Here is a 14,399-nt window from a genome sequence, read left to right on the forward strand (position 1 = left end):
TATATTTACGTTTTCACTCATGTAGGATATTTTAATTGAACTTTTAACGAGGTAAAGTCTTTGAGAGTTGTGCGGACACATCCCAACAGCTTCCATTTGCCTGACTGTGTCGTAATTCAGTGCGCCATGACATTTTGTAGGCAATTCATTTTAATGCAAATTTACAGGTGAAAAAAGAATCCCGGATTAAACGTGTTCAAACATCCAAAAGAAATTCAAACCATTCGAACACAGTTTATTATATATATTATATATATTTGGTGTAGGACAACGAAGACACATCTGTGAATGAAGTGTTGTGCCATACAAGGATGAGCTAAACTTCAATTTATGTTTCAGGTTTGTTTACAAAGCTGTATATCAGGTGAGTCACTTTCTATTTCTCTTTTTAGACCCAGTAGTTAACCCAGCTAGTCTTCCTAACCTTATAAGTAACCCTAACCTTAACCACCAACTAGTAAGCTAACCAGAGGTTTTCACTTTGGCATTAAACATTAAAGGGCTGCTATCCAAATTACACATTTTCACACTAATGGTATCTAGTTTAACTTTGGTACGTAAGTCACTAAATCTGAATTTTAAAACAGTCAAAATAAACTAAAAATTTGAGTTTAATTTATTTAAAGGTTTGTGTTTGCCCTATACTGCTTTATTTCCTTTAAAAAAAAAGACGCCGGCAGGCCGCAGGGATGAAGCACTTGTGCGGTTTTATGTAAAAAGAAGCAGCGCAACTTAACGCCATGTTAACAGAGGGTTGACCACACAGCCCACCACTGTATAAGGGTGAGTGTCTGTCTAAACATACCATAAAGCTCAGGATAGACCCAGACACGACTAGAACGAGCTTCTCCTCCATTTTCTGGGTTACCAGGTTGACGAGTCCCACCCCATTGGTTGACTGAAAAGGAGAGAAAGTGATGAAAAGCACCTACACGCTCACCTCATTGCAAACAATGGAAAAAAGTTGCTATATACACCTGTATGAGCCATGTTTTGATTTGCGTAGTATTCCTCCGAGCCACAGGGGGCGCGTTGTTTTTGTATTGTAAAGGCGGTGGCTGGCCTCAAGTGATTCAAGTTCCTGTCATTCATGGCTCAGGTGTTAATTTAGGAAGAGGAGCAAACCGTTTTTTAAGTGTGCTCAGACTGCGTTGGGTTTGTTTTATTATTTTGAGTTACTCACTGGAAGTGATTAAACAGAGTAAAGAGGACTTGTAAAATAAACGTTCTGAGCTGCAGTATCGGTAAAGACTGAACTTCGTTTTTATGAATACACATTAAAACAAATTAGCCCAATTAGCAGCCAGTAGTGGCTAAAGTATAGGAAATAGTCATTACAACACCTATTTGGGTTCATGAGCTTTTGTGGGTGAGGAAACGTCTCTGCCAGTACCCTTGCTTGTCCCATCCGAGCTCCTCTGGGATTGGACGGTTGGGTAAAAAGTGACAGTGACAACTCTCGGCAAGTGGAAAAAAGTCTTGTCAACTACACAGCTGTAAAGTTGCCTGGACAAAATCTGTCCACAGACAGACAGACATATAAAAACCTGCCAGATTACTGAAAATTGCCTCAGTGGTTCCTGCTACAGTAGGTGACTCCAGGACCACATGTTTACGTACACAGACTCACAAGGGGATTTTTACCTAATATTTTGGGATACAGTGATCGGCGACTTTAAAACGACTTAAAGTTTTAGCTAGAGGCGTAAAGTGTGGGAGCCATTGGCCGTAATGCCGCAAAACTGAACTAAGCTTCAATGCCATATTTCCACAATTTTCCACACAGTTTGCTATGCTTGGAGGTTTGACTGATGCTCTTTTAATTACATCATCTTGTTGCGCCCTCTTCTTCTGCAATGGTTCAATGGCACCCAACTGTTAATCTTGATGCAATTTATCTCCTATAGGAAATGAACATTCATCCCCATTTTCCTCTCCTGATTTTCTGGAAATTTCCGATACATTTGGATGGAGATTTGACTTGAGTGTGTGACTGGCGCACCTCTGTTTAACAGCACGTTACTTGTCTGTCATAGTTGAACAGAAAGGCTTGGAACATTCACATCATCATTAGGCGGGTGGCTGGTTGTAAATTCTGAATACAAAACCTGACATGAACTGTCTCTCAATGTCACTAGTGTCGTTTTTATCATCACAGTATCATCATGGTAAATCATTTGGGAAACTTGTCCTCACATTATCATTGTCAACAACATTGTCATCAACAGTAGCACGGCCCTACTGCTGATTTTACTCCAGAAGTACTGATAATAGCATGTCCCAGATATGAGTCACAGTCACACTTATTTTTTGCTGGAATTCTTACCGATGCTGTCTGGTATGTATCTCTCCGCTAATTTCTCATTTTCTCTATGTTGAACAGCTTTTACACTGGCAGCCAGAACCCTGACGTACGATGAGTCCTACTATGAGTATGTTCCTGATCGCCTGCAGTGGAACAGTGCAGGTGAACTGTGCAACCAGCGCTCTGGGGCTTTAGCCATTGTCTCCAACTCAGTAGAGAGCCAAGAGCTAGCCAGTTTTTTAAAATCTTTGAACATCTCTCAGCCTGTGTGGATTTCCAGGAAAGTCATGACACATCCGACAAGTAGGTTCAGTGTGCTATTTGTGGCACTTTATATTAACATATTAGCACCCTTTCTTCTGTTATAGTAGTGTTTTTCTTACTACTCGCAACTTCACAAAAAAGGGTAACAGAATATAAAATGGGACTGACGATGCTGCCACAGAACACTCTCAGCTACAATGAATAAATGTGTTCCATGTGTTTACAGTAGGAATTTTATGATTACGTGCAATCTATTCCAAGAGCTGTGCCAGCATTTTTTCCTTCATAGTAATGCCTCTCTCTTCTCCCTGTTTGGGGTGAAACCTAAGGTTCCTCTGAGACCCTGATTCTCGAGTTCACCGGGCGCTCTGACAGGAAGCATGCCCGTCTCCTACACAAGTTCCCCTCCATGGGCTCAGTGACCGTTTGCACCCGTCTCCGCTTCGACCCAAATTGCTTTGGATTTTCCACCATCTTCTCTTATTCCATCAAGTCATTTATTAATGAGTTCCAGCTCCGTGCGAACCTGATCCAGGGCAAGCCTGTTAAGCTGGCTCTGCTGGTCCATGGCACACATGGACCTTACGAAGACACCTTTGACCATGACGACTCCTGGCACTCAGTGTGCGTTTCTTGGAGCCAGAATGGTGGACGCTGGGCACTATTTACTGATGGCATCGTGGTCTCTAGGGGTGATAGCCTAAAAAGCTCTGACGCCATTGGCCGTGATGGCCATTTTATAATCGGACAGGAGCAGGACACCTTTGGGGGCTCTTTTAAGAAGGATGAGTCATTCTCAGGGAGCATCACTGAGCTGCACATATGGGATCGGGTACTGAACAGCAGCGAAATCTACGCCATGGAAAAGGATTGTTCACCCATTTCCTCTGGGCTGGTGTTCAAGTGGAGTGAAATAGCAATGGATATAGATTCCTCCCTTACGAGGCTTTGGAGAGTCAACCCATGTCAAGGTAAATCTGTTAGGTGGAGGGGAAGATGTTAAAGTGTTACCAGAACCTAGATCAAGCTAATTTAATCACCAAATACAGGGCAGTACAGGAACAGTTTACACTATAAGAGACAGAGGAAGTCATACAAGTGTTAGTGTAAGTGGACTCTACAAGTGGGGCATCGCTTTCAAATTAGGTTTACAGTTTAGCTAGTTTGGCACTATGGCTGGGTGTGGTTGCTATGCAAAAAAACAACAATCACATAGAGACCATTTGAAAGTCATTTTGAAACTACTCACTTTTCAGCAACATGCCAAGATCTGAACTGGCCTGATGTGGTAAACTCCACCCATCTGGCATTCCAAGTAGGTTAAAATAAATGCTTTGAATAAACTGCACATGTAACTAGACTCAATACTGCTCTGTCTCATCATCTTCTACATCCACACTTCAGTCTCAGTCTCTCATATTCGGCCCAATCATGATGTAATTTGGTTGGTTGGTTGCACCTAAAAGGTGGTCTTAAATACTTGGAATAATATGCTGTAAGTGCTAGTCTTAAACAGTGGGAGGCATCAATGAAACAACTTATCTAATTGAAAAGGGGAAACCATTAAATAGTGAAGTACATACTGAGAGAAAAGTAGTTAACAAAAAGTACATAAAATCTCTTTTAAATTTAAATGTAATTAAATAAAACACAATTAAAACAACAAAAGAGCAAGCTGTGTGTTTAATATAACACAGAGGAATGTAGCAGTATATATTGTATTGATAATATAATCAATGATTATACTCATTATTAAATGCCTCTGATTGGGATCAGGAAAGAAAAGCTTGATCAGGATACCCCTAATACTTTCTGAATGTATGGCATGCTTTGGCAAACTTACATATATGCTGTAAACAAACACTTGCGTACACACACAGACACGTTTCCAGCAATAAGCAGTACTGGAAATGTAATGAGATTTAAAGAAAAAGTACATCTCTGTCTCCCTTGCTCTCTCTTGTTTTCACCCTCCAGTGAACAGAGGAGATGGTGACCAAGTTGCAATTGGCAGACAGCAGGGTTCCTAATGGTTCTTGTAAATGTTTTGTGACTCACGTCACTTTGAATCCCACCCTTCAAAACAAACTTCTCCCGTTCTGACATCATGCTCCCCAGTGAGCAATGAGAGTCCAAAACACTGACTCCCCCTCCTGGAACTGAACATGCAAAGAGGATATTGAGCTTGCACTCTTTCAGGGATTTTCATTTACAGTAGGAATAGTACAGTTGGAATTCATTTAAAAAAGTATTTTAAAGATCATCTTACAGACAGAGTGAGGGTTTGTGTACAAAACTGTTGCCAGGATTGATCCTTCAGTCTTTCAGTTATACAGTAGGGCTGTTTTTTACTTATCTTTTCATAACCATACGTTTCAATTGCATAGTAACTTGCACACTAGCCATAGGGATAGTAGATCAGAAAGCACTTATTTAGGTCATTCCGAAACCAGTTACAGCTTACTTAACTGAGTAAAACTTGTTAGCTGAAGGAGTGTTGGCTCAGCAACGTGGAGTTTATTACATATAAACATGTTGTGATGTGGTTTACTTTTAATTTTATAGTTGACATGTTCTGGAAATATTGTGCCTAATGAAAACTGTCTGACTCTCAATTTTCCAAATGTTAAATTTTCCTGATAAACTTAACATTAAGAATAACTTTCACTATTTCCTTCACTAGGAAACTTCACTGTCTTAGCAAATTCATTCTTCGATTCCCTCCTGGACGGACATTCTTTGCAGAATCAAACATTGTACTTTGAGGTGTCCCACAGCTCTCAGTCTGATGAGAATTGTGGTATCTTTGACCCTGTTAATGGGAGCCTGAACCTGGTCAAGTGTGACTCATACAGAGGGGCTGTTTGCCAGTTTAAGAAAGGTACAGATAATAATAATGATAATACTGATAATGATAATGTTGATTCATTTTTATGCATTTCAATCTTGATGTAACATGATTATTTAGTCTGCTGTATCTAATCCTGAGAGACCCATGGAAATAATATGAAACAAAACATTGTAATGCTGCACTACAATCCAATCCAATCCAGTAGTTCTGTAATAAATACTACAATTGCTTAATCTAGAATATATTTATACATATATATTATTATTATTTTTTTTAATTGCTGTAGTTTGTGATGTTTCTCTGCAATAGATTGCATTATATTGTATCATACAATGTATGTCTCTGTTTCTGTCTGCAGAAGTGCTGGACGCTTTCACTTTACCAAAGACGCCATTCTTCAGTAGACTGAGCAAGTATGCTCTCACCAAGCCTGTGAGTTGGACAGTTACATTGTAGCACATCATCACTTTGGTAGTCCAGTATGATAAATTATCTCTTAACTCATCTTGCTGATATCAGTGCAGAGGCAGTTCAACACCTGAGAGTACAGATAAGACACTGATATGGTAAAAAGATTTCACAATTTTGAAGCAACACAGGCTATTTCTATCATTATGAAGTTTCATTTTGCCTGTGCAGTGGAGAAAATGTTGGCCATGTTTGACGTAGAATTGACGCCTTTCAAATCTGTTTGTCAGGACTAACTTACTGGGTCAAAATCCTATCCCAGAGAACCTGTTATAATTAATGAACAGTGACTGTGAGCCTGAGGTCTATAGACAGAAGTAGTGAATTAGCAGCAACCTCTTTCCCTCAGGTAATTAAGTTCAAAATATGTATCATTCTTTTCCTATGGTCATGGAGGAGCTGAGTGGTAACACCTCCTGGGACAGAGATCTGACCTTGCTGCAGCAGCTGACCCAGGCCATTCTGCATACGTTGGAGGCCAGTGGCCCAAACCTCCCCACCTCCAGTGATGTCCTCTACCTCACCCAGATGATTGAGATAGACTTGACTGCACTGGCTAGCACTCAAGCTGCTGGAGACGATGCAGCGGAGGTCATGGTGTCCATTGCTACTAACTACGTAAAGATGGCGAGTTTGATGCTGGAGCCCCACATGGCTACACAGTGGATGGGCCTGACAGAGCATGGGGTGAGTTGGGGACCTGTGAATTATCTGTTTACCCAACCAAAAATTCTCTAAGGTTTAATTGATTTTCACAATTCCCCCCCCCCAAAAAAAATAATTAAAAATAAATAACAGCTTGAGTTTACCCAAAGATGTTTCTGGGCTGTAGGGAAGAACCTTATGTGTATCTCAGATTCAACCCAGATTCGAGTTGTGTTAATCTTAACAATATGACGATGTTTATATTCAATATTTGATCCCACTTTAAAGGAGCAATGTGTTACACCTTACTTGAACTTTGTTTTTATTAATTCCATGAAAACGAGAAGACAAAAGATAACACAATACACAACATGACATATCTTACACATTGCTCCTTTAAGGGATGAGGTCAAATAACGTTTTTTAATCCAGAAAAACCGTCCTTTCTCCTCCATGAATCTCAGTCTAACTTTTTATTCTTGGGTTTGTATTTCATGTACAGGTAAGCGTGGGGCCGTTTACTATTGTCAAGAGCATTGACAATGTCACTGAAACTCTTGCAGACATGCTATCTGCCGAGGGAAGAGGATTCAGTCTTTCTACCAAGAATATAGGTAATAAAAAATGTCATTGATTATCCGTCAGTGCTTAATTCAAAATACGGGAGGAGGTACAATTTCAGTGGTGATGTAGAAGGAAAGATTTAAGAAAGATTTGGATGAAGAAGAAAATTGGATTTCAAAGGGTAACAATTTGTTCACAAAATTGTTGATGACACATTTTACTTGAAGAAAACAGCAAGCATTCTTTTGTATATTGCAATTTCTGGTATTTTCTTGTTTGTTTATGTTTAGGCTATTCTGACTTTTGTCATATTACACTCCATCTCCTTGTTTTTGCAGTGGTTACAAGTTCAGGGAATCTTTTTTAATTATACTCATAAGTCTACCACCATAACAGCCCAAACTTTTGGTCACTCTTGACTTTGTCACATTGTAATTCCGTTGTAATAGTCTTACATTTCTACTCATGGTTACTATTGTCCGGCTATCCTCTGGTGTCTTTTGTTGCCAGATGTGTACATGAAGTGGCAGAAACTGTCTGAAGAGAGCTGTCGTCAAGTCTTCAAGCCATCTGCAGTCAGCTCTCACACCGCCAGCAGCAGTGGTCAGGATGAGTTGCTTATCCCTGACACTGAACTCCAAAGATTACACACTCTGGGTAGGAAATACACACACACGCACGCGCACACACACACACACACACACACACACACACACACACACACACTCAAACACAAATATGCACTTAAAATAGAGGGTAAACCCAATGAAAAGGAAAAATGTGTCCACACACATATTTTTAAGATGTACTATACAAATGCTATGTACACACCCAATTTTAAGATCAAACTAATAATTAGAATACACATGCCATTGTTGCTACTAGGGGTGCAACAGATCACAAAACTCATGGTTCGGATGCCTACAGAATATGGAACTGTAGTTGTGACTATGAATTATAAATAAAGTATAAAATAATTGGAAGCAATTTTGGAAACAGAACTTTGAGCATATCAGTAAATACAACTGAATGATGGGTTTGCATTAGGCAGCTATCATGTTTTAATGTGTAAAAGGGGTGTTGGAAAACTAAACTAAAGTGATGCTCAGCCAAATATTTTATATCACTAAAAGGATAAAAATAAATCTGCTCTTTTCCTCCTCTTGTCTCCAATCAGGATATACGGAATTGATGTTTATTCATACCCACTACAGCCATCTGAGTGAGATTGTTTCTGGAGTACAGGAGCCTGCACTGAGTCACCAAGAGAAAGTAAAAAGGTTGGCTGTAGTTTACTTGTTTTAAATATACCTTATCCCAAATTGCAAGGGTATTTTATTTGAAATATAGATATAATGATAGCTCATCGGTTCTGGAAACCAGTTGTTACAACCATCTAATCAGCAGAACCCACAATGTTAGACTTGAGGCACAGTAGAAGTAAATTCCTAATTCTTCTGTCATTTCCTTAAAAATGCCCCACAATGCTCACACTTTTCTGATAATAAGCTAAAGTTAACTAAGTAAAGTGTGCTTGCACTTTAACTTTCATTATTTTGAAAGCGTAGGGATCCTTCAGACAATGGATACTAGTAGTTTGGATTGAAGCCTTCCATGTGTTTATGACCTTTAAGACAGATTGTCTGCCTTCCTAGAATTCTCCCAGGTCACCTGGCTTCTGCTGTCATATCAGCCACCGTCCGTGATACCTTCAAGGCTCAAACCATCCCTGTGGCAGTCGAGTACACCCTTTCCTCATCGCATGTGGTATAGTCAATTGTTCATGGCGGTGATTATTAAGCCCATGATATCAGTTATATATGCTGGGGCATCAAGACTGATTAGACAAGTTTTTACTAAATTCATTCTAGTCCGGAGCAACCAGACAGTCTGTTGACAGTCAAGTGATAAGATCATGTAGGTATGCTAAATTGGCTCTGCAATGTTAACAACGTATTAAGATGGATAGCATTCAGAGTATAGTTTTTTTGAAAGTTCTCAAATAATTAGAGTTCTGGCTTGAAACTTAAATTTCTTTGATAAACTAACCAAACGCAATATGTCACTACACATGAGTTTCTATTTCCCCAGCAACCAGCATATGACTTTTATCCTTTTGGCTGGTTAGCATCCGAGGTAATATATTAAGATAGAAATAATCAGTGAAGGAAAACAAGTGCAAACATATGTTTCTGTTTCTAGGGGGAGTACTCACAGCGTGTTACTCCTGTTTGTGCCTTTTGGAATTTCAGCTTGATGTGAGTTTGACCAACAACACAGTTACATAATTGACAAATTAATTAATAAATGGGTTATTGGATAGAGATTTAGGCTGTGGATGAAGTGTACAATTAATTTGTAGGACATATTTCCCACTTTGATGCTGTATATCATGAACACAACAATCAAATATAATAAATGTACATATGATACGTTTCATTCCAAAATTAGATATCCTTAGACAGATAGATACGTAACCTTTATTTATATATATATATTTAAATATTCACGTGTAATACTTAACATCTCTCCTCTCTAAAACCTATTGATGAGTGTGTGTTTGTGTCTGTCTTTGCTTGTATGTATTGTGCTGTATAGGCATAATCATTCCAACAGCTGGTCCAGTGATGGTTGCAGGGTGATCTTTGCCGGCTCTGGTGTCACTTCCTGTCAATGTAACCACACCACCAACTTTGCAGTGCTGATGAATTACCTCGAGTCGAAGGTACACCACGAGATGCGTTGTGATGCAGCTAGTAAAGTCGCACATACTAAATTACAGGTTGCACGAGAGAAAATGTTAACTAGACTAGACTTTAAACCGTGGTTGAGGTCATGAGTGGTGTGATGAATTTCGATCATATATGATAGCTGTTTTTTCCTTCTCGTGACTGAAATGAGTACAATAATATACATTTAAATCTAAATGTTGCTGATGTGAAATCTAAATCCAAATTGTGATCTTTGACCTCTGAAATTGTGGATTTGTAGTACACTGTATTGACCAGCAGGCGTCACTCCCAGTATATCCTATTGAAGAATGCATTGTTAGAACTGGTCTTTCTGTCTATGAAAAGTGTACATAAACAGTAGTTAAACATTCAAAAAGCAGAACCATCGGCAGCAGTTTGACGATTTCAAATTCTACATTTTTTTGCACTTAGCTGTTACAAAAAATCAGCTATGAGGCAGGTTTGAGAAGGCAGATGAGATGGATCAAACTTGTGATATTTTTATAACATTATCCTCCTCATTCTCTTTTCTTTCTCTCCCTCACACAACTACCTTTCCCCTCTTTCCCAGTGGACTCCTGAGGAAGAGCTTATTTTGACCAAACTGACGTTCATCGGCTCTGGCGCGTCTCTGTGTGCGCTGGTGGTGACCTTGATGCTGTTCACTGTGCTGGAGTGAGTAGCTGATTTTCATACCTGCGATGCCAAAATAAAATGCCATGCACACCACTCTTTCTCCCCTTTTTGTATGGATAAATGTATTAAGCCACACAAAATCAAAGGTTATATAACAAAGGTTATATATTTACAATCCCACAAGAGTTAAAATTAGATCTATGTATAATAGTGTTCTGATTTTAAATCTACCAACCAACCTATCAACCGTAAACATTTCTGCTCAAGATAACGGCTTCCCATTGGCCAATGTATGACTTGTTTATTTACTTGGGAATTTAGGTTCCACTCGGGACACTCTAATTGCATCAATAACATTTAAATCCCTAGAAATTAGTTCTTGCTGCCACTCAAGATGTAAATACATTATATTGTGTTTGTATGGATTAACAGGTATACCACCTGTGAAGTTCATAGTATTTTTTTAAACATAGGTATGCTGAAATTAACCATGCACCCTACCAACCTGGGATAAGGTATATTTAAGCTATATATGCCACTGTCAGATCTGCACATCGGATTTGATGTGACACTGTCTCCCACACACTAAAAAGAGGGCGAGATAACTTATTGGCGCTGTATTGCTCTTGCTCTGTTCTTAAGGTTGCTGTGAGTATTGACTAGTGCTAATCCAGTAATTACTGTGGTCTACATGTGAGTCTACTCGGAAGGTTTATGGCAGTATCCTACAGCCATTAATTAACATTAGGGTCACTGAGGGATCACAATCTGCTGGAGAGGTGCTGCCCTGTCGATTTATGACTGTCCTGAAATCAGAGAGTGCAGCCATGCCTTTCACACACGCACACACACACACACACACGATGGTGTATGATGTAGATGCATTTGTGTACTTAAGTACACACACATCACCCACAACACAGATTCAGCTGTTTGTTTATTTTTAATGTTCTGTAAACGGAAATCTGAAACTGAGATGGAAATATTCAACCTGTCGATGCTTTTTAAGTCTACATTAATATCTCTTCAACTTATCTCACCTTCAAACCAACAATAGACAGGAAGGAATAAATGAAAAACATGGGTGTAGAATATATCTCTAAAGTATTCAAATGTCTTCAATTCATTTACTAATAAAATTTTGTTTAGGAATGTATTAAATATTTATTGTATGCTGTAATTATGGTCTAAAAGTCACTCCAAGCACAAGGTACCTGTACATTTAATCATACGTGAAACCAATTCCAATGTTGCTGTTATCCTGTTAGTCTTTTCAGTTTGTTTGTCCCCTGATGACCCCTATAGCATGGATGCCTGGATAGCATGGAGGAGCTAGCTAGTTAGCTAATCTGCAAACACTGAGTTTACTTTCTCAACAATTTTAATCCTTCCTCCAGTGCTTCTGTTTTGCTGTCAATCTCCAGTATTTCAGAGCCAGTCTCATTCATGTAATTGCACCAGTCAACTTGAACTGGTGATTCGCACTTACTTATTATTTTGATCTGCAATATATGTATTTATTCAGAAGAGTAACCCTGTATTGTCACATATGTTTAGTGTTACTGTTGTTTAGGATTTAGTGGCATGTAGCAGTATAGTTGCAGATCACAACTCCCTTGTTCCACCCTCCCCTTCCAAGCGTGAAGGAAGGACTGCGGTGGCTGCCTAATGAGTGAGAAAAGCGAGTGGCCCTATCTAGAGCCTGAAGAGTTTAGAACAAGTAGAATCTATTGTGTGAGTCAAAGCATTCATAGGTTACATATACAATCTCAGCATGCAAGCAGCGTGCTAACAGTAGGGATGTTACCTTAACACCATACCATAACACTCAGCTCAAGGCTTAGCGAAGAATAAATACAGGTCAGATAAAAAGTGTAAAGCCCCTTATAATATTGCAGCCTTTGCTTTTCCATTTTTCATTCACCAGTTTTGTTTTGTTGTTTTCAGACTCGGTTGGTTGCGTTAACTTGTTACGTAAATTATCTACTGTGCTTTAAAATCTACCATTTATTTGCTAACATTTTTATTATCAGTGTTCTAGTCACTTCTAACCATAAGTTAAAAGTGAATAGAATCTAAGTTATCCCCGTCTCTGTCCATAGTATCCCCAAATCTGATAGGACATCCATCCATAAGAACCTGTTCATCGCTCTGATCTGTGCCCAGGTGATACTGCTCTGCAGCGGCTCAGCCATTCACAACAAGGTATGGGCAGACAACTAAAACGTTATTATTATGTTTGCCAATACATAGGATTTAATGTTGTTATACTAAGGGGAAGATTGGGGACAAATGAAAGTGAATTAAAACTAATATTTAACGTTAGTGTTACAATCAATAATGTACAGTACTTACTGTGTGCTATTGTTATCAAGATAATGGAATTTGAAATGGCGGTTTAGTTATTGTCTACTTTCCTATACATTTAAACGTTAACCCACAGCACTGTGTTTTTATTGCTACCTTAATAAAACTTGAAATCCAAATCCATACTGAGATTGCTAGTAAAACAAATGGTATGGCATCGGATGTTACATAAGTGGCCACTAATGTCGTATCCATCAGCTAGAACACATGGTCCAGTCTCTCAGTTGTCAACCAATGGCTTGTAGTTGGTTTGACCCCTGGTCCTCTGACCCCAGGTCATGTCAGGGTGGGCTTTACCACTGGGGGCAGGTGGCTGATTGTTGGAAATTCATCAAATGGCCTCATATGTATAGGCTGACTGACCCTCACAGAGGTAATTTTTCAGGTTTTTAACACATGGCTTGGGCCAATCCAGAGCTATTTACTGAATTATCCTGGAGGGCTTCAGTTTTTTTCTAAGGATCTTTTAGTAGGATATATTGTTGTTGCTTGACAGTTGCGGGGATTTATTCTGTGATGAAATATGTATTGTGTGGCCTTTTTTTTTTTTACCATTAAACCAACTCTATTTGTTCTATTTAAGTAGTTCAATCATGTGCTACATATTGTTACTTCACTTGACTTTTTGTTTGTGTGCGTGTTTCAGGACAGAAGTCCCTCCCATCTTTTTTTGGCAATTAAAAAGTGAAATGCTTTATATCAATTCTACTATAAATTCTTCTTCTAGTAATATTTTGATATATATAGAGTTGATTCTGGCTTGTTTGCAGAGTATTTATTTGTATTTATTAGCACTTATTGCCGTTTTAATTTTCAAAATATAGTTGTTTGCAAAATGTACAAGATAAATACATGCATCCTAGATGCATATGTATAGAATATACAGTTGGTCAGCTAAACTTTCTTTTAGTCATGTGCAAATTTGGAATGGATTTTTGGAGGCCGACAATTTTCCTCATATAAAACAGACCATGGCAAATTATGTGAACATTAACGAATCCAGAGTAATGTACAATAAAACAACCCCACTACATATGAACTACCAAACAGGACACTTGTTGCTTGGTATGTTTGTCAGGAGCCTAACCGTAACATTTGAAATGTGAAACTTAACATGTATCTGTCTGCATGTGTTGGTGTGATTGTAGGTGGCGTGTACACTTGTGGCGGCACTGCTCCATCTCTTCTTCATGGCAGCCTTTAGCTGGATGCTGGTGGAGGGTCTGCTGCTTTGGAGCAAGGTGGTCGCAGTCAACCTAAGCGAGGACCGACACATGAAGTATTACTATCTCATCGGCTGGGGTAAAATGGCTTAACAATAGCCAAATGGCTCTCTTCACACATGTGCAGTCAATATCCAGGATTTTGTTGTGAATGACGTTGCAGTCTAATGATAAAAGATAAATTCCTGGATGTAAACCCAAAAGTGTTTTTTTGTTAAATGTTCTTTTTGATTGACATAAATCCAATGTTGTATATTTATTTTATACACCATAGTTGTGGGAAGAATAAAATAAGACTTTCATGAATCAAAAATAAATTTTAGCCTGATATTTGTGACCATTTG

The 14,399-nt window shown here is 38.8% G+C and overlaps 1 protein-coding gene across 3 annotated transcripts in view; it reads left to right on the forward strand.

Moving 5' to 3' along the window:
• The window catches only part of LOC127349864 (adhesion G-protein coupled receptor D2), an 85,577-nt gene that overhangs the window by 347 nt on the left and 70,831 nt on the right, over nt 1-14,399 (forward strand). For all 3 annotated transcript variants that reach the window (XM_051375891.1, XM_051375892.1, XM_051375893.1), the window contains exons 3-17: nt 340-364; nt 2,384-2,608; nt 2,899-3,540; nt 5,253-5,450; nt 5,779-5,852; nt 6,285-6,575; nt 7,036-7,147; nt 7,608-7,754; nt 8,275-8,377; nt 8,753-8,864; nt 9,300-9,355; nt 9,696-9,822; nt 10,401-10,504; nt 12,568-12,670; nt 13,981-14,134. In XM_051375891.1, coding sequence (XP_051231851.1) covers nt 340-364; nt 2,384-2,608; nt 2,899-3,540; nt 5,253-5,450; nt 5,779-5,852; nt 6,285-6,575; nt 7,036-7,147; nt 7,608-7,754; nt 8,275-8,377; nt 8,753-8,864; nt 9,300-9,355; nt 9,696-9,822; nt 10,401-10,504; nt 12,568-12,670; nt 13,981-14,134 — 2,473 coding nt within the window. The remainder of the gene's footprint in view (nt 1-339; nt 365-2,383; nt 2,609-2,898; nt 3,541-5,252; nt 5,451-5,778; nt 5,853-6,284; nt 6,576-7,035; nt 7,148-7,607; nt 7,755-8,274; nt 8,378-8,752; nt 8,865-9,299; nt 9,356-9,695; nt 9,823-10,400; nt 10,505-12,567; nt 12,671-13,980; nt 14,135-14,399) is intronic.

This window comes from Dicentrarchus labrax, unplaced genomic scaffold (assembly GCF_905237075.1).
Source record: "Dicentrarchus labrax unplaced genomic scaffold, dlabrax2021, whole genome shotgun sequence".
In the NCBI taxonomy this organism is placed as follows: domain Eukaryota; kingdom Metazoa; phylum Chordata; class Actinopteri; family Moronidae; genus Dicentrarchus; species Dicentrarchus labrax.